The sequence below is a fragment of the Rhinolophus hipposideros genome, assembly GCF_964194185.1.
Source record: "Rhinolophus hipposideros genome assembly, chromosome: 14".
In the NCBI taxonomy this organism is placed as follows: domain Eukaryota; kingdom Metazoa; phylum Chordata; class Mammalia; order Chiroptera; family Rhinolophidae; genus Rhinolophus; species Rhinolophus hipposideros.
In genome coordinates, this window is record NC_138060.1 from 19,908,492 (window position 1) to 19,931,429 (window position 22,938).

General features: G+C 49.7%; 1 protein-coding gene and 1 pseudogene across 5 annotated transcripts in view; both read right to left on the bottom strand.

Annotated features, from left to right (window-relative positions):
* Positions 1–3,360: 3,360 nt before the first annotated feature.
* On the bottom strand, positions 3,361–3,783 carry LOC308507804 (large ribosomal subunit protein eL32-like; annotated as a pseudogene). Its single transcript has one exon. The product of its transcript is annotated as a large ribosomal subunit protein eL32-like (transcript).
* A 13,834-nt stretch (positions 3,784–17,617) lies between these two features.
* The window catches only part of PRKCD (protein kinase C delta), a 29,298-nt gene continuing 23,977 nt past the window's right edge, over positions 17,618–22,938 (bottom strand). For all 4 annotated transcript variants that reach the window (XM_081073233.1, XM_081073232.1, XM_081073235.1 and 1 more), the window contains exons 14-18: positions 22,391–22,453; positions 21,235–21,373; positions 20,870–21,058; positions 20,141–20,269; positions 17,618–18,266 (exon numbers count right to left, since the gene is read on the bottom strand). In XM_081073233.1, the coding sequence (XP_080929359.1) occupies positions 18,108–18,266; positions 20,141–20,269; positions 20,870–21,058; positions 21,235–21,373; positions 22,391–22,453 (679 nt within the window). In that variant the 3' untranslated portion in view covers positions 17,618–18,107. The remainder of the gene's footprint in view (positions 18,267–20,140; positions 20,270–20,869; positions 21,059–21,234; positions 21,374–22,390; positions 22,454–22,938) is intronic.

Sequence of the window (22,938 nt, forward strand, 5' to 3'; positions counted from 1 at the left end):
CAGGGATCCTCAAACCTGAGTGTACAGGACGCCCTCCCCTCAACTTGTTAAAATGCAGGTCCCTGGGCCTTGCTTCTTGAGCCTGGGACTCTGCATCTGACAGCTGGCCCAGAAGCTTTTTGGTGTCACAGTCACACTCAGTGCAGAACCCAGCTCCAGCCTCTCTACCTGCTGCTGTTCCCTCGCTGCATGGTGACGGTTGATTTCTCCCCCTGCTGCCTGGACGCAGTGAGAGTTAGCTCTGTTTATGGCGACCTGCAGAGACCTTTGTACTGGCCTACGACAAACTAATGCCCGGGAAAGCGGGCTGGATGCCCCCGGCCACTGGTGGGGTCCCCAGGAAATCCTCAGAGCCCTTGGGGAGGACGAGACACATTGCAGACGTGTCCGCTTGTCCACCTGATAATTGGGACAGAATGAACCAGTCAAACCCACAGATAGCAAACCACTGCCCACTTAGCTGCTTAGCCAGGTTTGGCTGTACCAGGAGCTGTGTGCCTGCATTCAACTCACCACTGCCTGAGGGGGGAGGCAGAGCAGCGGGGGAGACCTGGGCTGGCTTAGCCATTCTCCACCTCTGCGCCAGAGCTCCTCAGCCTGCCAGCCGTAGCTGGGAGTGACTGTAGAACTAGACTTGGGGTTCTGAGCAGCCCCCGGGAGCCTGTGGACACCAGGGCCTGCGGGAGCGAATCTACATGGGGTGGAAGGGGAGCAGGAGAGCTGCTCTCCTACATGGACAACTGGGGTAGGATAAGGGAGACAGTTCTGAGCCAGAGCTCTGGGTCCTGACACAATTATACCCCCTATGATGTTCTCGCAACGATGAAATCATCTGAGAATGCATTTCTTATAATGTACCCCTTCCGTAAGCTGTGCATGACTGAAATTCAAAATAACAGCAGTAAACCAGAAAAGAGTAAGGAAATCGGGGTGGCCGGATGGCTCAGTTGGTTAGAGCACGAACTCTGAACAAGAGTTGCCAGTTCGATTGCCACATGGGCCAGTGAGCGGCACCCTCCACAACTAGATTGAGGGACAACCAAGATTGGAGCTGATGGGCCCTAGAGAGAGACAATATTCCCTAATTTAAAAAAAAGTAAGGAAATCCACAAAGGTCTGAAGCAGGAGGCCTGGGACCGGGTTGCTGGGGTGGGTGCCACCTGGTGGTCTTCCCTGGTACTGCAATGCCTGGAACACGTCCGTCCCCTGGCCCCCCCACCCCAATTGGAGCTGAAACAGGAGTGGGGAGGGTCTGTTGTCAGGACTGGGCTGCAGCCTGCAGGGAACAGTGAGCAGCAGGACTGGGAGGTAAAGGTGACATCACACAACACCAAAACTACAAGATACATATGGGGAGAAAGAGGAACCTTCCATGAGAGACTGGACAGAGCTCTCTCCCAGTAACTCCAGGTCCCATTGACTTTACTTCCTAGATGATCCCAAATGTGCCACCGTCTGCCTTCATCCTGGTCCAGACCCCCATCATCTCTTCCTGCACAGAGCAATAGCTAACGGCCTGCAGCTGCCTCTTGGCCTCTGCCCCTCCCCCAGATCATTTTCTACACAGCAGCCCAAAGGAATCTTCTAGAACCTGACCCAAGCACTCTCCTGTTCAAACATATCCCCTCCCTTGTGACTCTCACTGGATTAAGCCCAGCCTCTACTGAGGCCCTGAATGGCCTCACCTGCCCCCCTCTAGCTTCACCTCAAACCTACCGCCTCTTGCTCTACAGGCCCTGGCCCAGCTTCTCTCAGTTCCTTCTCTGTCTCTCCCACTTCCTCTTCTGCCTCCTATCCCTCCCCAGTCTGGGTTGGTGCTTGAATACTTAGGACAGAGGAAAACACAAGTCAGTTTTGGCAATAGGAAGGAAATGGGGACCAAAGAGGAGGAAGAAAGAGCTTGATAGCAGCGGGGGAGGGGATTAGAAGAGGCGGGAGGAGATGGTGTATAAGCCAAGTCTTCGGGTGTAGACTGCGTCTTGACTGAGTGAGCTGCCTGTGCCTGGCCAGTGGGCAAGGGCCTCCAGGAGAGCACAGCCTACTGGGGCAACAGCACACGTCTAGTTTGACTAGAGGGCACGTGTAGGGGTGGGATGATGTGACTGAATGCTAACTCCATCAATTTAGGGCCTAACTGTGCCAGAAAAGACTTCCATTTTTACTTTTGCCAGAAGAGGAACTTTCCTTTTTCTTTCTCCAATATTTTATGAAATGCTTTTCACTGCCCAGGTCCCGTGCAAAGAGGAATTCAAAGACTAACCAGCCCTAATTCATGTCCTCCAGGCCAGTGATTTCCCAAACCTAGGTGAGGAACAGAATGAGAGATCTCCACATATATCAAGTCCCAGGCCAAAACACCACCTTTCTGTGGCTTTCCTGAGTCAAGACAAGACAGGCTAAAATTCTCAAAAAAGAATTTTCTAAACCAAGAGCAAACCGAAAGGAAATAAACTAGAGTACTTGAAGTACAAAATGAATCAGACTTTCCGCTGGTTCCTTAAGGCCTCCCAAACTAAAACGCAATCTTTCTGTTCTCATCCCCCACACATCTGAGAAATCTGCCTGCAAGCCCAACATGCAGTCATAATTTCCAAGGCCACTCACCCTCTCACCAGCTACTCCTGGAGAGAGTTCATCTAGACATCTCGGTGGTGTAAACGATCTTCCTCCAGTCTGCTGCTTCACATCCCATTGTCCGTGTTCTGTGTTCCCTCTCCCTCTCTCTCCAGTTTCAAACACAATAGAGTAACAGAAATGGAGGGAGAGAAGCAGAAGGAGAAATATAAATATTTGAATCAGAAATTTAACATGTGAATCAGAAGTCAACAACAAACCACAAACAAGATGCAGCCTTCCTTCACTAAATATTTCTAAATCCTCAAGCTTTGGAGGGTGACCTAGGAAATGGCTTTCCTTAGATCTCTGGTTGAAAGATATCTCCCTCCTTTGTGTTTCTTTCTTTCATAAGGCAATTGTATCTATTACCTTCTAGTGTGGTGATTTGTTCTAGATTGTGAAATCCTTCAAACCCAGGTAACTTTCTAGTGCATCTTGATTTTCTCCCCATAGCCAGGTGCAGTGTTTCGTACAGGGCACATGTCACATGAATGGCTGTCCAAACAAGAGGGTAATTGAGAAACAAGAAGCAAAATAATACACCTACCTGAGAATACTTCATTTTGGTGATTGAGAACGTTCCTTGCACAGATGCATTGCTGAAAATTTCCTGTATTTCATTATCTACACAGAAACAGTTTTCCTGCCATGTGCCGACCCCTATAACTGTCATGACATTTACTTTTTTTGTTTGTTTGGAAGAATTTTGTGGTTTTATTAAAACACAGTTTGCACACAAGCTGTCTATTCATTTTCTTCACTGTGCAACCAGGCATTGGGATTGGTGACTCTGATGGCCATCTGGGCTGCTCTTTCTACAATGGCTTTGAGGTTCTTTCAGGAGACGTTGTGAGCAATTTCAGCGAAGTAAGATTTGTTGCACATCAGCAGCACTTCAAGCTCCTTGACGTTGTGGACCAGGAACTTCCGAAAGCCACTGGGCAGCATGTGCTTTGTTTTCTTGTTACTCCCATAACCAATCTTGTGCATCAAGATCTGGCCCTTGAATATTCTGCGCACCCTGTTGTCAATGCCGCTGAGTTGCTGCCAGTTATGCTTAATTTTGACATATCAGTCTGACTGGTGCCGGATAAACTTCTTGGTCCTCTTTTTGACAATCTTGGGCTTCATGAGTGGTCTGAGGGCAGCCATGATACCGGACAGAAGATGAACCGACATTTACTTTTATAATGGAATGTTAAAATCATGTGACCTCTGGAAGTGCCTTGCCTACTTTTGCAATACCAGGTAGGTAACAGTTCACTCATGTAGTTACTGCTTCTAGTGTTCTTTGTTCCTTAGGATAGATTCATGTTTCCACATAGAATAATTTTCCTTCTTCCTGAAGGACTTTCTTTAACATTTTCTATAGATGCTGGAGATGACTTATTTCAGCTTTGGATGTCTGAAAAACTCTCTATGACATCGTTGGCCATAGAATTCTAGATTAACTGTGTGTTTTTTCTTTCAGTACCGTATTTTGCCGTGTTTAATGCACTCCCATGTATACTGTGCACCCACGTTTTTGGCCCAAACTTTCAGGAAAAGAAAATTTTAATTAAATTTTTATTTGTTTATATTTAGGTACTTGTTTTTTGTATTATAAAATAATTTTAGCATTTATTTTTTAACATATGGTACAAGAAATTTTACGTAACAAATAATTACAAAACACAAGAACAGATACAAGGTACAAGAAATTTTATGCACTGGTAACCAATTTACAATATTTACCCATCATAGAAGGCCAAGAACTTTTCCTCGTTGCAAGTTCATCATAAGTTCAACAAAACCGATTATCGTATTCCAGGGTAGTATTTTGCTTACAAATATAGTTATTGATTGCTAGAGTTACACTTTTAACTCATAAGCATAAATAAAAGAATTAGAAACATTTATATACATACAGAATTAGTACTACCCATGTATAATGTACATCCTTATTTTTCCCTCACAAATTTGGGCAAAAATGTGTGCATTATACACAGCAAAATATGGTATTTTAAAGATTTGCCCCATTGGGTCACTTGCAGTGCTTCGAAACAGGAAGATGTTGTCCTTATTTTTTGTTTCTCTGTCTGTAACATATTTTTCTTTGGTTCTTTAAAGGTTTTCTTTTTATCCTTTTTTTTTTTTTTTTTTAGCAATTTAATTAGGATATGCTTTGGTGTAGTTTTCTTTGTGTGTATTGTGTTTGGGGCTCCTTGAGCATCTTGGATCTATACTATAGATTTGTAGATTTCCTCAAAACTGGGAATTCTCTGACATTTTTTCTTCCAGTATTTTTTCTGTATCATCATTCCCTTCTTCAGACATTCTGCTTACATCTGTATTAGACTGCTTGAAATTATGCCACAACTCACTGGTGCTCTGTTCATTTAAAAAAAAAAAATTGTTTTCCCTTTGGGTTTCATTTTGAATACCATGTATTGCTACCGTGTTTCCCTGAAAATAAGACCTAGCTGGACCATCAGCTCTAATGCATCTTTTGGAGCAAAAATGAATATAAGACCCAGTATTGTATTGTATTGTATTGTATTGTATTATATTATATTATATTATATCATATCATATCATATCATATCATATTATATTATTATATTATACCTGCTCTTATATTGTAGTAAAATAAGACCGCGTCTTATATTAATTTTTGCTCCAAAAGACGCATTAGAGCTGATGGTACGGCTAGGTCTTATTTTCGGGGAAACATGGTATGTCTTCAAGTTTACTAATCTTTTTATCTGCAATGTCTAATCTACTGTTAATCCCATCCAGCATATTTTTCATGTCAGACATCATAGTTTGCATCTCTAGAAGTGTGATTGGGATTTTTTTTTTAGATCTTCATATCTCTGCTTAACTTTTTTAAAAAATAGGCTCTAATTTTTAGAGCAGTTTTCGGTTCACAGCAAAACTGAGTGGCAGGTAGAGTTCCCATGTCCCCCTTCCCCCACACATGCATAACATCCCCCCATCACCAGTCATCACCAGAGGGCACGTTTGTCACAGCTGAGGAACCCACACGGACACATCATTATCCCCCAAAGCCCACGGTTTACATTAGGGTTGATTCCTGGTGGTGTACATCCTATGGGTTTGGACAAACACATAATGACATGTAGCCGTCATTATATACCCCTATGTGGTACAGAATTATATATTCTGCATGATACAGGATAGTTTCACTGCCCTAAAACCCCTGTGCTCCACTTAGTCATCCTCTACTTGACTTTTGAACATATGGAATACAGTTATAACTGGTTTAGGTCTTTGTCTGCTAATTCCAATAGTTCTAATAATGCTAATGGTGGTTCTGGGTCAGTTTCCATTGATAGGTATTTCTCCAGTTTCTTTTCATGTCTGGTCATTTTTGATTGGATACCAGACGTTATGAATTTTGCCTGATTGGGTGCTGGATATTTTTTGTATTCACATAAATATTCTTGAGCTTTGTTCTAGGATCAGCACCCCCTGGGCTGACGACTCTGAATTAGGAGGTTTTCCAGCCTGGCTGCTGGGAGCAGGCACCGTTCCCAACCCTGCGTTAGTTCTGAGGATTGCTGCTGCTCATCCATTCCGATGGTTCTTTCCCCACTTTGGGATGTTTCCTTACACATGCACTAATGATTACTCAGCCGAGTACTCGACGAGGATCCTCTGCAGATCTCTAAGCTTTTTCCTTTCTGCAGTTCTCTCATCTCCAATAGGCTGCATTGTGGATCTAGAGAACTTGGCTTCCTGGACTCTCACAGCTTTGTTTTTTTCAACTTGGGGAGTCCACTGGACACCGTCTGGGTCCCCTCCCTGTGTCTCAGCCTGGAGTCTCCAGGCAGAAAAGCCGGTGCAATCATAGGGGTCACCTCCTTAGTTTCTCATCTCAAGAGAATACTGCCCTTTGTCACCTGATATCCAGCATCTTCAGAATTGTTGTCTTATCGATTTTATCTTGTTTTTTTAAGTTTTCTCAGGCAGGAAAGTAAATACAGTCCCTTTTACTTCATCTTGGCTGAAAGCAGGATTCCACATCATTCATTTGGGTCAATGAATTGTGATATGTTTATGTGACCGAATATCATATTAGGTTGGTGCAAAAGTAATTGTGGTTTAAAAGATTAAAAATAATTGCAAAAACCGCGCAATTACTTTTGCACCAAACTAATACTATCATGAAAAAGAATGCCTTCACCAGTCACAAAAGACTACATATTGTATGATTCTATTTATTTAAAATGTCCTGAATAGGCAAATCTATACCTAGGTTGCCTAGGGCTGAGGCTATGGGAGATTTAGGGGATGATGGGTAGAGCATGAGGTTTCTCTTTTGGGTGATGAAACAGTTCTAAAATTGTGACTATGGTTGCACAACTCTATGACTATACTAAAAACCATTGAATTGTACACTTTAAATGGGTGAAAAAGAAAAGAAAGGCACTTGTACTCCAAGGATTTCAAAAGCATGCCAGGAAGAAATCTGGTGGCAAAAGAATCCTCTCAGCCAAGATAGCTGTTTACACGAAGCTTCAAAACATGAAAAACAATTCTCTAGATACATTCAGGGATGCCTCTGGAAGTTACTTGCTTGCCTTTGCAATTCCAGATAACAATGTTCCACGCACTAAAAGCTGGTGCTGCTTCTCTCTGGAAGAACGCAGAGGAAATGAGGAGTGTGTGTTGGGGAGTGGGGTATAAAGGGCAGTAATTTTATCGCTAATGATTTATTTCTTAGTCTGGGGCAAAATCAATCTCTGTGCTTTTCTTTATGTCTAAGAGGTTTCTTAATAAGATTACTTGTCAGATAAATCACTCAGCCTTTCCCCTGATGTCGGGTGCCCCTCCTTTTCTGAGCCTGCACAGCTCATTTGCAGCTTCCCTGGCAAAATGGACCTTTCCCATCACCCTTGCCCATGCTGTGCCTCCCCCAATCTTCCAAAAGCCCCAGAAAAGCTAACCAACCTCATGAAGGCAGCTGCTTCTCTGCGCCTGGGCGCAGGGTGGCTCAGCTCTCTCCCCCTGGCCCACATGTCAGGCTGCCACTATCAGGACTGTAAGTTCCCCCATTAGCACAGCTGCCCCTGCCGCCTACAACAAGAAATGCCAGGCTCATGATAACCCCCCACCTGCAGCCACAAAACCACCTCCTACCGCACCAGAAGCTGGTGAAAGCACTTCATTACCCATTCCTCTCAGCTCCCACTGGTGCCCATCCAGCCTCACAAAGGCCAGAAACTGGGTCAGGCCTAGCCCCGGGGTGCCAGGTGTGTGTGTGTGGTGGTGGGGGTGGAGGGAAATACAGCCCCACGAAGGCCAGAGACTGGGTCAGGCCTAGCCCCGGGGTGCCAGGTGTGTGTGGGGGGGGGCACGACCCCACACAGGCGTGACGTTCAGGGGACCACAATCCTTGGCCCTGGACTCCCAGGGCTCTGCACACGAGGGGCTCATGCTTGGCTCCCAGGCGTTGGCTCCTCCTGGGTCCTAAGCCTAGCACTGCTTCCCTGACGCCAGCCTCCCACCTACTCATTCCACTTAAATTTTAAAAATTGTGAAATGTCACCTTCATAAAGAAAAGTACATAGAACAAATGGGCAGTGTAACAAACCATTTTAAAGAGATGCCTGGGTACCCAGCAGTCAGGTCAAGAGACAGAATACCTTAGTGTTCTTTAAAAAAACACTTTTTTTAAACATGAAATGTTTTTATAAAGCATATTAAAATAAGCACCCACAGACCCTCCCTCAAGCCCTACGAACCTCTAACGATTTTCCTTACGTGCTTTTTAAAAATACACAAATTATATGAAAGGCAATAATTACCACTGTCACGGAATTCTGTTGAAAGTTGTGGCAGCAGCAGAAAGAGCAACTGATGAATGGAGTGTGGTCCCTTCTCTGCCCCCTCTTGTTTGATCTCACAGCCCACACTGAAATCTCTCCCAGATTTTTAAAAAGAGAAAAAACATCACAGACGAAAGTCAAGCCCTTCAGCTACCCTGTGGACCCCCCAGAGGTAACCAGTATCCTGGCGGGAAGTTGTCACCCCTGCCAGTCTGTGCACTTCCCTGAAGTTTGCCTCCCTGAGCTCCATCTGAACTGCTCTGCTCTGCACTGTTTCATCCCCACCCCTCACCTGCACATGTCCTTCTGCATTATGCTTTCCCCCTTCCCGTGGTCTTGAGATTTTATTGGTGTTAAAGGAGGGAGCTCGCTCCCACACTGAAAGTGGGTGCACCAGCGTCCCGCTACAGGAATTCACCTCCAGCTCTTGATCTACTCTGAAGACATTCGGGTTTTTTCCAACTTTGCACTTTGCAAACCCTGCAATGAATATTGTCATGTGTGCCACTCTCGATGTTCTCCAGCAGTGAAAATGCTGGGTTTTCAGCACTCCCAAAGGGTGCCAAATTGTCTTCCAGGGAAAAGGGGGCCAATTTACATTCCTGCCCTTGCTAAAAGGGCCCCACTGCTTTGCCTCTAAGCTATGCTTGATATTATACTTCAAAAGCGTTGCAGGTCTGATGATGGTTTCTCCTCATTGTTTGGATATCAGGATTAGCCGTCTCCTCTTCCAGGAGGCCTTCCCTGGTCCCTGCTGCCCTCCCAGGAAGAGCCAGCACCTCCTCTGTGCACCCACCATCCCCTGCACTGTAATTGTCTGTTTACAGATACCCCTGAGACCCTGAGGCCTGTTCCTCATTTGTACCAGTTTCTCAACCTCCTGCAGAGTCCCTGACACGCAATTAGTGCTCACTAAATGCTCACAGAGTGAATGAACAAGTACAGCCTTCATTGCAGGGTCATGGCCACAAATATACTAGAAAAGCCTGCAGCACTGGATCTGACCTTAGTAATTGCTCAAGAAACATCAGCCCAGCCAGCATATCTGCTCCCTGGTGCTACCAGTAAGGGATACATTTGCGGGCCTGCGGCAGGTCTGCAGCTCTACCTCTGGAACATGCAGTGAAAGGTCATGAGGGTCGAGGGAGAGATTTCAGTGTGGGCTGTAAGACCAAACAAGAGGGGGCAGACAAGGGGCCACACTCCATTCATCAGTTGCTCTTTCTGCTGCTGCCACAACTTTCAACAGAATTTCGTGACAGTGGTAATTATTGCCTTTCATATCATTTGGTTTTAATTTGTGCCAAGAACTGGGACATTTGACATTGAAATGTTCTTTTTCACAATTTAAAACCCCTTGCCATTCATATCAGCCTTAGACACTTGTTTTCCTGCTGTCGAGCTGTCTGATGGCCCCAAGCCCACAGAGAGGGAGGGAGTAAAGGACCCTGCTGCCAGGTCTGGAACCCACTCCTGACTCATAATCCAGGGCTCTTCACTTCACTCCTGTCCCAGGAAAATCGTGTTCCCTTTCTACAGGATTCCTGGACACTCTTAGCCTGGGCCCAGCCATGCCTTATACTTACAGCATTGTTAAGGCAAATATGCATGAAGACATATAAAATGTTTATGAAGTTAAGAGTAAGAATGATAATCTTAGATTTCCTGAGTAACTACTGCACGAAGAGTTTTCTACACATCGGCTTCAGAACAACCCTATAAAGCAGGTACTATCATGCACAAGCTACAGGCGAGGAAAGTGAGGCTCAGAGAGGCTGAGTAGCAGCTGGGGACAGGACAGGCAGCTATAGGCCCAGGTCCGTCTCCAAGCCTGTATCCTGCTGTTTGGCCATGAGCACTGACACTCTTGGCACATACTAGGCTGAGTATAAGTCCAGTATACATGGGGGCATTAGATATCCAGCTATAGCAAACCCCAGCTAGTGTTTAAAAACAATCATTTGTGTTTTTTTTTAAACTACACCTCGTTTCCAATCAGAGCCAAGGACAATTAAGCTAACAAGATCCATTTTTAATTCAACACAAGCATTTTGCAAGGTGTGTCTTATTGGCTTAACTGTTTCTGAACTCATGATTTAAAACCCAGGAAGTGGTTGGGAGAGGCCTTGCCAATACTCTATTGATGGCCAATTTCTAAAGGGCTGTGGCCAGCCGCAACTGCCTTGCTCTTGAACTGGGTCCCAAGCCTCAGCTGGGGCTGTGGGCCTCTACCACGTATCAGCTGGTGGACACGGACTACTGAGGTCGTGGGCTTTGGTCATCTCTTGCTGCTCATGCCCCAAGGCAGGACTGGGAGCCCTCCCTGCTTGTACCTTCTCTTTACCTTTGCCCCTCCCCATAGCAGAGCAGGGGGAGGGGAGCAGAGTGAGGTGAGGGCTGTGCTGGGGTATAGTAAGCGCTCAGAGGGCACTTCCTGTTCCCTCACTCACCTTTGCTCATTCATCAATGTTTACTAACCGCCCAGTGTGCTGCACTCAGTGTGAGTTTGTAGAAAGCAGGAGGAACCAGGTTTCTACCCTAAAAAAGGGAGAAGGTTGGGGAGACACCTGGCTGCTCCCCCCAAAAGTCTTCCTTTGTGACCACGGCCTAGCCCCTCCACCTCTCGAGTATCAGTTTTCCACTGTGATCCATGGACATCACTACTGGAGATCCATAATTTCCAAGCGTCCTTCCAGCTCCAAGTCAGCCTGCCTGCACCCCGTCCTAGCAGTCCTCTGCTGTCCCTGCCTGCTCACCTTCCCTCTTCCTGGGGCATCTGAGAACAAGGATGTGGGGACAGAGCCAGGAGAGCAGTTTCCAGGCTCTCGGCCTCATGTGAAAAGCTGCTGGCTCAGGTAGTAAATGGCCATCAACTGTGATTGGATGGCCATCAGCTGTGGCTTGTTGGCCATCAGCTGTAACCAGTGAGCCATTGGCCCCAAATATAACTGCCTTGGCTACGCTAGCAGTGAATGGTGGCTGAGCCAGCAAGCATGGATTGCAGCTAGCAAGTGAGGTTGGTTGGCAGAGAGAAGTGGACGGCAGGTTGCGGATAGTGTGGCTCCTGCTTCCTGTGTCTCCAGCCCAGCCACCAGCGAGACTATAGTGGTGTGACTGCCCTATCTATGGCTCCATGAGTGTTCCTTTTTGGCCTCACCATGTCCTGCATTCTTGGGCAGGGAGCGGGAGCTGAGACCCTGCATGACACGTGGCACAGCAAGCAGGGTGTGGTGTCAGCCGAAACTCTCCGAAAGGTGATGGAGCAGTTTATACATATGAAAGCTCAGTCTCAGGAAGACCAGGAGGAGCAGCTGCCGGAGAACTGGACCCCCATGGAGGGGTGGGAAGACGTGGACGGTTCTCCAACCAGCATAGGCCGGAGAAAGCGAAGGTTGTTGAGGTCATGTGGGCTGGGAAGTGCTTGCTGACGCAGCCCAGATGCGGGACTTGTAGTCCCAGGAGGAAACGCTTGCTGAGTCCTCCGTGGGAGATGCGGGTGAGGTCAAGGTCCCTCACCCCCAGGTTGGGGAGGACTTGGAGCCCTCGCCCTGCAGAGAGGGCACACGTTGTGGGGCCGGTGCACAGCCCTGGCAAATGACTGTGGACTATGGGGAATTGCCTTCCAACCCTGCTTTGATGGACCGCTTGACTGTTTGCTTGGAAATGTACCACCATGCAGTGGAACTGATGGATATTTGCTTCCTGTGTCTCCGCCAGCAGCCATGGAGAATATGTAAGCACCTTGACTGTGAGCCATTATTGTTCCAGCACGGGGCCCTGAGAACCCTGGCTGTGCGCAGGAAGTCTGGCTGTGCCCAGAAGGAGTGCCAGTGCCCTGTGAAACCCTGGCTGTGTCCGGGAAGACTAGTGGTACCCTAAGAAGCCCAGGAAGTCTGGCTGTGTCCAGAAGGACTGGTGGTGCCCTGAGAAACCCTGGCTGTGCCCAGAGAGCCTGGCTGTGTCCAGGATATTGCATTCACCTCCAGGATCCTCGCACAGGGCCCCTCGCGGAAGATGCTTGTCGCGTAGATTGTGAGGCGAGACTCTGGAGGGGTAGAATGTGGGGACAAAACCCCAGAGAGCAGTTTCCAGGCTCTTGGCCTCACATAGAAAAGTGCTGGCTCGGGTAGTAAATGGCCATCAACTGTGACTGGATGGTCATCAGCTGTAGCTAGTTGGCCGTCAGCTGTAACCAGAGAGCCATTGGCTCCCAATATAACTGCCGCGGCTATGCTAGCAGCGAATTGCAGCGAGGCGCAGATTGCGGATTGCAGTTAGCATGTAAGGTTGGTTGGCAGAAAAGTGGACGACAGCTTGCACGGATCATATGGCTCCTGCTTCCTGTGTCTCCAGCCCAGCCGCCAGCGAGACTATAGTGGTATGACTGCCCTATCTATGGCTCCGTGGGTGTTCCCTTTTAGCCTCACCATACCCTGCATGACAAAGGACAGGAGACCCATGTGCTCTCCCTGATAGCCCCTGAGCAAGCCCAAGAGACTGTGGGAGACTGCGCTCAGCTGCAGGAAGCAACACAGTGGAGCCCCAAATGCAGAGCCACTAGACAAATTCCCTGACCTCTCAGAGCAGTTTGCTGATTTGTAAAATGAGAAGACTAACAGTCGTTTCCTAGTGGGGTTGTTGTGAAGACTTAGCTGCTGTCAGCGACGCAGAGAAAGCATCAGTACAGTGCTGGATCCAGCGTGTCACTGTCAGGAGCTGTTGATCCACACATAGTTAGTGCTAGGTCATGCCCGTTGAGTGACGGACAAGTGATGCGCGTAAAGCTCCTGGCACAAAGCAGGTAGACACCTGTGCCGTGAGTGAATGCATAAGGTCAGGAAGAGAGCCCAACACTGCTGCTCTACCCACAGCGCCTGTGTCTACACCACAGGAGAAACCAATAGCAAGATAAAATCCCCTCGCAGAAGAAAAGGAAAAACACCTTCCCAGAAAAGCTCTGGGCTTTGTACAATCCTTAATGTGGGCTGAGCAGCAAATGTGAGAGCCCTCAGAGTATGCATTTCACAGCAGGGAAAGAAAGGAGAAGAGGGTCTTCTAAGGCCACCGAAGAGCCCGATTTGAGAACCGATATTAAAGTTCCAAAGACTTGAATCACTGAGGCCACAGCTGGCGAGGGTTGAATTCAATCATATGAAGACCCAGGGAGTGACGGCCCCAGTTCCCCAAACCTCACAGGTCGGGCCTAACCTGGGCCACACTGACTCAGGCCTGACTCAGTTTTTGGACCCTTTCTTTGCCCCCCTACCCCGTCCTTGCTACCAGGTTCTGTGTTTTGTGCATCTCCCCCTCTCCAACCCCAAGGAGATAAGAAAGTGCCTGGGAGAGAGGTCAGGATTCAGAGGAACCAAAACCAGCTCTCCAGCCTCACCCAGGGCATTCTGAGGTCACCACGGGGGACAATCAAGGTGCAGGAGGGAGCCAAAGGTTTCATCCAGCTTGGAGGGGGGCGAGGAGGAGGCAAGTGAACGGTGGGCTGCAGAAGTGTGGTGGGCTGCAGAAGTGCAGTGGGCTGCAGAAGTGCGAACGCGCAGCCTGCTGGAATGAGGCCAAGAGCATTAGTGGGAATTCCTGAAGCCCACTAGCACCTCCCGCCCTGGCAAACGCTGCACACCCCTTATTTCCTGCCATTTAAACCTGCAGAAAACAGGGACTTCCCAGCTCATATCAGTTAAGCACACTTTGATAACGAATAAATTGAGGAAATGTGATTATAATATTGGGATGAATGCCAGAGAATGGGGTTGAGATATGGACTAGACAAGAGAGCCTCTTAAATGTTAGGGGAGCTGTCTAGATGTGTAACCTTCGTGTCTCGGGGTCTCTGACAAATGGTCCTCCAGCAATTCCTTGCATGAACATTTCCCCAGGGACTAATGACACGAGATGGGTTAAGAACCCTGCACTGTACCTAGCACAAAGCGGGTCCTCCTGGGTCAGCGCCGGCCGACCACCAGAGGGCGCTGCAGCCCGGCCCGGGCGGCGGCCCCCGACCCCACTCACCAACCTGTGACTAGTGGTGGGCGGTCCAGCGGGGGTCCTCTGGCGTCGAGCCTGCCCAGCACTGGGCTTGGGCGGTGACTGCCTTCCAGGGTGTGACCTGTTCAGAGTAGCATTTCCTGGCTTCACCTGGGCTACTAGAAAAAATGCAGCGGATTCCAGGGGCTCACTCAACCGGTTCCCAATCATGGTGCAGGTTGGACCCTCCCGGGAACTTTAAAAATAGTAATGCCTGGGTTCCCTCCAGAGATGACTATTTTATTAGTCCCAGGGAGCATAGGCATCGGGTTCCAATGTACAGTGAGAGCTGAGACCTGCTGGTTAGAATTTGGCACAAAGCATGTCTCACCACTATGCGGTGCACCCTGAATTTGAGAGCCACTACTTTAAAGGATTTGTGGTTCTCCACCTGTGTATCTCCACCCTGAGCTCCTAGGCCTTTGGGTGCCTTCACAAGCTGGCACATGGAACCACAGGGCAAAGTCACTCTGAACCTTTGGCTCTCTCACTTGCTCTTTTTGATCTCTTTCTTGGCCCTTACCACTTCCCAGGTCGGAAAAGTATTTAACCAGCTCTCCAACTGCTGGGTGTTCTGCTTGCTTGCTTCTGGTTTTTCCCAATTTATCCATGCAGTGGGAATCCTGGGCCCTGTGGAGATTCCTTTGGGTAGCTCTGCCTGAGAAGGGGGATTGCTGGGCATGGGGTGGGTGCATTTTAGGTTTTAATCAAAACTGCCAAGTTGCCCTCCTGCCGTCCAGTCAGAAGACCCAGGGATTCAAATGTGCAGCTGGCAAGCCCACCGTCCTGCCGTGTTTCATCCCGTTGAGTAGAAAGTATCATAATGGATGCTGTTTACTAAGCATCTACTGTGTCGTGAGCCCATGGGATGTGCTTATAGAGATCCTCGTCCACAATCACCAGCGTTGTTATCCGTTTGGTAGAAAAGGAAACTGAAGCTCCAGGAGGTCGTCACTCACTGAGGTCGTACAACTAGGGACATACAGGATTTGAACCCAGGGCCATCTGACAGCAGAGTCCATACTGGGGGGGGGGGTGCCCTCCCCTGCCCCCCCTCCCTGCTGCCGGCTTCTGTGTAACTCTGCTCAGCCCTAAGCACAAAACCTGGCATACATTTCAGGTGGGGTGTGTTACTCCCGCTGGCCCTCCAGTGGGGGCCAAGCTCAGTGCTCTTTTCGCACACCTTCTTGGCAGGTAGGGTGGGGTAGCATGCCTGCTTCCGGACTCCTAGGTCCCAGTGAAAGTGTGGCTCTGGGCCCAGCCAGGAGAGGCATTTCCTGAGGCCGATGGGTCAGGCCTGGCGCCTACCCAACTCTGGGAACAGGCCTGGAGCTGCACAGCCTCCTAGACAGTTTGGCAGCGTCGCCGACAGCTGCTTCCCCATCCCGGGCTGCTTGAAGTGGGCCCCTCAAGCCCAGCTCCTGTCCTTTCCTGGGCTTGCCCGGCATACTGGGGTACCAGCATCAGCCCTTAAGGGGTTGCCCAGAGCTCCACAAGGCAGCAGGGATTAATTATCTAATTTTACAGATGAGGGAACTGAGGAATATGAAGAAACTCATGGAGGTTCCACAGTGTGTACGTAACAGAGTGGAATTCAAACCCCAGTCTCCTGATTCCAGGTACCATGTTCTTCCTCCCAACCTCCACTGCCTCTGGCTGATAAACTACTAAGTTCCCCATTCCACACAGTAGGAAACTGGGGCTCTGGGTGCAAACCTCTGCCTTGGAGCGGCCAGAGGATGACAAGAGGCTCTGAATTCAAACACCAACCATATTTTTGTTCTAAACCTACTCTGGACAGCCCTGGGGTGTGGGAGGTTCCCTGGGGCCTGTGTGTGTTGCAGCATAGGCAGGGGACAGGAGTCCCCACACACCACCTTGGGGCTTTCACAGCCCCAGCACAACCTAGGCCATGCTGTCTTCCCTGACTGATCCCAAGGGACAAAGCCCCACTTCAGGGTTTGCACTGCTCTGTGAAGAGCCGGGATTCAACAAGCGTTTCCCTGAGAGGATGGTGGGTGGAGAGCAGAGGGATACATTTGGTCTCTCAGGGGAGAGTTCGGGCCCCCTCATCCCCTCAGCCCCCTCCCCTGGCCAGCACCAGCCCCATCCTGCTCCTCTCCAGCTATGGAAACTTGTACCTCAGCCCAGAAAAGTGAACTTGCTGGAAGTCAGCTACTTGGCTGCCAGGACCAGCCAATCAGGCGCTGGGGGCACCTCACCCACGTCTAAGGACAAAGGGCTGGGGGCTGGACCAGAGGGGCTGGAAGGCGGGCCCTGCCTCAAGGCCTGTGCCCCAGAGACAGAAAAAGGAAGCAGAAAGGAGAGAGGCAGAGAGGAAGAAATAGGAAGTGGGAGAGAAGGAGACATTGAGGTGGTGATGGGAGGGAGAGCTGCACACTTGGGGGACACTGGCCACCACCTTGGAGCCACGTTCTTTACTAGACAACAGGCACAGTGGAACATGGCTGCCAACCTCGACCCAATCACTTGGCATTTTCTCACCTTTTCTTCCTGCTCTGCTCCCCTCCCCTTCCCCAGGTAAGCAAGGGCTCCTGAGAAATAGATTCTAGAACTCAGACACAGACTCCTTTGTGGCATAAATAGTAATGAGATGTGGAGTTAAATCTAGCATCGCCTTGCCTTGTCCCCATTTTACAGATGAAGAAACTGAGGCTTAAAATGATTAAGTGCCATGCCTATGTCTCTTGGCCACTCTGCAGTTTGAATCCAGATCTGCCTGAAGCCTGAGATGTATTAACTTTTTTTCCCGTCTTTCATTCCAGTCTGGGCGAGCCTCTAGGCCTTCACTCATACTTTCCGGCCAGGCTCTTCACCCCTCTGCTCTTGCAGAATGGTGCCTCACTCTCCTGAGACAGACCTCAGCTGGTCCCACCTCCTCCCATCTCCCCACAGAGACATCTGGGGCTCTGTAAGCCACCCAGAAAAACCTTCTGCTTTAGGCCCAGGGCCCTAGAGCCAGAGGAAACCCATAAATACAAACACATTTGCATGAAAACACAAGGGTCTGTGTCTGCAGCTAACAGCTCAGTTAGCTTCCAGGACACAGCTGCCAAAAGTGGGAGCAGCAGCCACCAGCTTCCTGGGACAAACACATCCCAACGGCCAAGTCAGTACCATTTGGTGTTTATTTAGACATACAAATAAAAGAACCCGGTGGTTCAAACAGCTTATGCTCATATATATGTAATTTTTTAAAAAGATCAACACATTACCAGTCCATATTTTTTCTCTACTGAGCAATATGTACAGCCTATTATATATGTATATATATGCATATATATATATATATTTTTTTTTTTTCAATAGATAACTACATTCAAGTAATGAAACACAGGATTTACAGTTTCCCTCTGAGGGCAGAGGAAAAGCAAATTCACACAGTTCACAGAGGAAGTACCATTAAGAGACCAGCCAGACAGGAGCCAAGGCCCCTTGTGGGGGAGGGGGTGGGGCAGCAGCAGAAATCACCACAGTCACACTGTTGCTTATTGTGGGGGGCGGGCAGGTGACAATGCAGGGGGGGGCCAAGCCTGCTCTCCCTGGGCTGGGGGTGGGTGCTCCTTGGCTGGGACGAGTTGGGGGGCATATCTGGGAACCTCACTTCTCCAGGAGCCTCTCAAATTTGGGATTCACGAAGGAGAAGCCAGCAAATGCTGTCTGGTCCATGGAGTCGATGAGGTTCTTGTCACTGTAGGAGAGGCGTGCCTTCTCACTCAGGAACTCCTGGTCAAAGTTGCTGTAGTCTCCAGGGGATTTCTGTGGGCAGAGGGCAGGGGTAGGTGAGCGGGACCCAAGCGGTGGCCTTCTAAATACCTCGGAATCGCTTTGGGGCTGGGCCAGACCAGAGCTGCCCTTAAGAACAGAAAAGGGAATCTCTCCCAATAGCCTGAGAGGAGCCCAGCAGGAAGGCAGATGCTGTTTCCCCAAGGGGGATGAAAGAAGCCAGCAGGGAGCTCTTGGTCTGCTTAAGGAGAGGTGGGCAGGCCCTGAGAAGGGTTCTGGCAAACTACAGTCCATGGGCCAAACCCCACCCACTGCTTGTTTTTTGTTAAGTCCCACAAGCTAAGAATGGCTTTTACGTCTTTAAATGTTTAAGAAAAAAATCAAAAGGAGAGTATGTCACGACATGAAAATTACATGAAATTCACATTTCACTGTCCATAAATAAAGTTTTATTAGTAGACGACCACACCCATTCATTGGCGTATCATTTATGGCTGCTTTAAGACGGGCGGGCCTTCAAAGCCTAAACTATTTACTACCGGTTGTTCACAGGAAACGTGCCAGCACTGCTTCTGAGAATACAGTGAAATGGTAATAGAGATCTCAGGCTGGTGGCCCTCTGGCCAAGCTGAGCTGGCAAGTACAATCATTTTGACTAGCAGAGGGTTTTAATGGAATTTGAGCCAACATTTTTAAATCGGGCAATTTGACATAAACCCCCAGATTTCTGGTTTCTTTTGGAAACAGAGCAGAGCAGCCTTGGACCCATATCCTGGCAAGTCCTCTCCGGGTGCTGACGGCCCCGTGGGTCGCTCGCCACAGCCCCACCACTTCCCACTAATAGGTTGTTGATCAGCACTCCCACCTTGTGTTTCTTAGTGCAGAGACATCAACCTGTCCCTCTTTCTATCATAAGCAAAATACTGAGAGCAGGCTGTATAATTTTCCTGCACTGGCCTGGCCTGGCAGTGACGTCCCCAGCCCAGGAGGCGCTGAGTTTAAGGTCCCTGGAACAGGGGAAATGCTCTGCAACCTCCAGGTATAATCGTGGGGCACATCACACAGGCTGCCCAGGGAGACAGAGTGTCCTGTCGGAGGAAGGGAAGCAGAGGAGAGAAAAGGAGTGGGAGGAACTGTGATCAGAGAAGGGCCACAGAGTCCGACTTCTGAGGTGTTTGGGGTGCTCCGAATTTTGGCCCCAACCTACCTCTGCTCCCCTGCTGGCTCCTTGGTGGCCTCTATGGATTCTGGGCCTTTGTGTGAACCATCCCTCCTCCACCCAACCGCCTCCCAGCGGCCCCCAGCCCTGCCCATGTCCCACTTCCTCTCAGACCCACCCAGTTCTATGCATTCTGAGCTCCTGCTGAGACCTGCCCAATAACAACTGATCATGTGTGGTCTTGTGACATCTTTCATGCTGTTGTGTCATATCATGAATGATCATCTGTGTTCAAGTTTCTTATCTCTCCGTGGGCTCCTCCATCTCTGGGACTGGGCCTCCCCCTTTGCCGAGCAGCTCAGCACAGAGCTCTGCACCCAACAGGCACTCAGCATGTCCAATATGTATTGGAAAATGGATTGGATGGATGGAGGGAGGAAGCTGATTCCCAAAGCACAGTCCCCTGCATATAGCGGGCACTAAAGAACGAATGTTAAAGGCTGGCGGGACCCACAGTTCCCAGAGTTTGTTGAAAGACTGAGTAAGGAGAGAGAGGGTAAGAATATCAGAGTAGTGGCTGTGACTGAATGTACCAGGGAGGTCAGGGAAGCAGGTTTGCCAGGAGAAAGGAGAGGAGGAAAGCATGTACGTGAGGTGCAAGAGAGGAAGGGCAAAGAAGGGGGTGCCCACCCCAGAAGGCCGCGGGGACAGCATCGAGTGCGTGGCCTACTGGAGTGGGATCACATACCACTTTGGGCTTGAAGGGTGGCTCCAACTGACGTTTCTCCAGCAGCGTCCAGTTGATGGTCTTGAAGAAGGGGTGGGTTTTGATATTCCCAGTCACTCCCAGCCTCTTGGTTGGATCTCTTTCAAGCAGCTGCAACCCAGCAGGGGACCCGGTTAGCACCCGAGGGCTGTAGGAAATTGGAGCCTCAGCAAACCCCCAGGCAGATCCAAGGTACCCAGGCAGGTCTGGCCTAGCCCAGTGGTATAGTTCAAGGCCTCTGGGCTGAGGGGATGGATCTTCCCTGGCCTGCTGTGCTCCCCGGTCCCCTAGAGACAACAGGCTGTGGGCGGGGACTGCAAGGACTCGTGAGGAAAAGCAGTGGCTGTTTACTGAGGGTTTGCTCTCTGCCTGACATGGACCTGAGCAACATACACTTATGTTTTCTTCTCAACAACTTCTGGGAGGCAGGTTCTTTCCTAGCCTCCATTTTGCAGATAAGTATACAGACTCGGTGTTGAGCCTCAGGCCTGTCTGTCTCCTGACCTAAGCTCGCAATCACATGCCAGGCCAATTCAGTGCAGGCTACACACAAGACAGGAGCTGCTGTGACCGTGTCGAGGGAACAATACCCCCAATGTATTAGGACGGGACCATCAGTGAGGCTGCCATTCCAGACTCGGAGGCTTCTGGCATCCCTGTGACCCCACGTGTACTGGCGCCTGCCCCAGCCAGCCTAACGGGGCCTCCCACCTTCTCCAGGATGTCCTTGGACTCCTTGGTGATCCAGCGAGGGTAATGCGGTGTGTCTACACGGATAGACTCGAAGAGTTCATCCTCGTCATCACCATGGAAGGGGGACTGACCAATGAGCATCTCGTACAGAAGGACTCCGAAGGACCACCAGTCCACAGAGAACGAGTACTTCTGGCCCTGCAGGATCTGCGGCAGGAGAAGGGGTGTTGGCGCTGAGAAGGCCCAGAGCACACAGCCTGGCCAGGCCTCCTCACCCTCCTGGCTGTGGCATGGACATCACTGTTTCAGGGAAACCTTCCTGGCTCCACCCCGCCGAGACAAGGCGTCTGACCAGGCTGGTGACCGGGCGGGTGCCAGCTCACCTCGGGGGCGATGTAGTCAGGAGTGCCACAGAAGGTGCTGGCCTGTTTCTCAGCCAGGATGTTCTCCTTGCACATCCCGAAGTCGGCAATCTTAATGTGGCCCTCCCAGTCCAGCATCACGTTATCCAGCTTGAGGTCCCTGAGGGGGGGGACAGGAGGGGGTCATGAGAGCCAATTCTCCTCCTGCCCCCCGCCCCCACGTTCTCATTTTCTGGGCTGCAGGCCTAGAACTCTCCCCCCCAACGGGACAAGGGAATGAGGAAGAAAAAAGGAAGCAGAAGGGAAAGAGGTGCTAACACAAGTGCTTCCTGCAAGGCACCTACTTGGTGCTACACACTGGACACATGTCCGTCCTACTTTCTGAAGCGCCAGGCTCAGAGAGGTGATGTCACTTGCCCAGGGTCACCTAGACAGTCAGCGGTGGCCCTGAGCTCCAGTTTGTCTGCCTCCAGAAGGGCAAGGACCATGTGTATTTTTATGTAGTTAGTTATTTGAATAGAAAACTTATACACATGATCACAAACAGCATGACAAACAGCATGAATGAAGTCTACCTTCCACTAACCTCAGTTGCCAGACCCTCCTGAGAGGGAATCTAGGTACAGACAAGCACATTACACTATGTCTCTTACCCTCACCTTTTAAAACCTGAACCTACTATTCAATACACAGTCGCCAGGGGTTGGTTTTCCACTTTCTTGGCATCATCCCACTTCAGGACACAGAGCGTGGCTCCAGCCTTTTTGATGGGTGCATACTAATCTACTGTAGGATGGGACCGTCGTTTACTGGGTGAGAATTTATGGAACCCAGTCCCTATTGGTGGACGCTTAGATTTCTCAGATGGGGCTTCAGAGCGAGACTGATGGCTCTGAGGAAGGGAGACACTGTACCAGTCAGTGCCGCTCTCCAGCCAAGGTCACCAAGTATGGGCAGTGAGTTCCCAGTCCCTGGATCCGTGCCAGCCTCAGCTGAGGGGCCACAAGGAATTCTAGCAATGAAGTAGGAGGTTTAGGCAAATACCCAACCCAAACTGATTCCAAGTGGAGACGGGGCCACAGCTGGGCCGGGCCCCACTCAGAGCCTTTCAGAGGATATGTTGCAGTTGGAACTCCTCCTAAAAGCTCCTGTAAACCCCAAACCCCAATCCCTGTACCTGTAAATGATCCCTTTGCTGTGTAGAAACTGTAGTCCACAGACTATCTCAGCTGCATAAAACCTGGATATAAGAGAGAAAGAGAGACAAAGTGTTCTGGAGTTTCTGCTCACCAGCCCTTGCTTCTTCCTGGTCCCTCATCCCTACCCCCTGGGGCAGGAAATGCTGCAAATAACTCCATGGACAACCTGGGCCTGATCAAGCACATCTTTTATCAGGCAAGTGGGGGCTGGCAGCCAAGGCAGAATAGAAACTGATGAAGGAAGAGCTCCAAATAAGACAAGTTTGTCCTATGAGTGTATGCATTTATACTGATACACATATGTCCACACACACAGAGTTTGGGGTGGGGTGGGGTGCACGCCAGTCTGGAGGTCACACGCCAGCGTGCTATGTTGTGCAGCATCATGACCCGTGAGGCTGCACTGCTGAGACCCAAGGAAGGGCCAGGACCCGCATGCCCATGCTGCGCTGCCAGCCAGAGCTCCCCCACTGCCCAGGTTCTCCATACAGTGGGGGCGGCCCTGGCTACCCCAAATCTCTCCAAT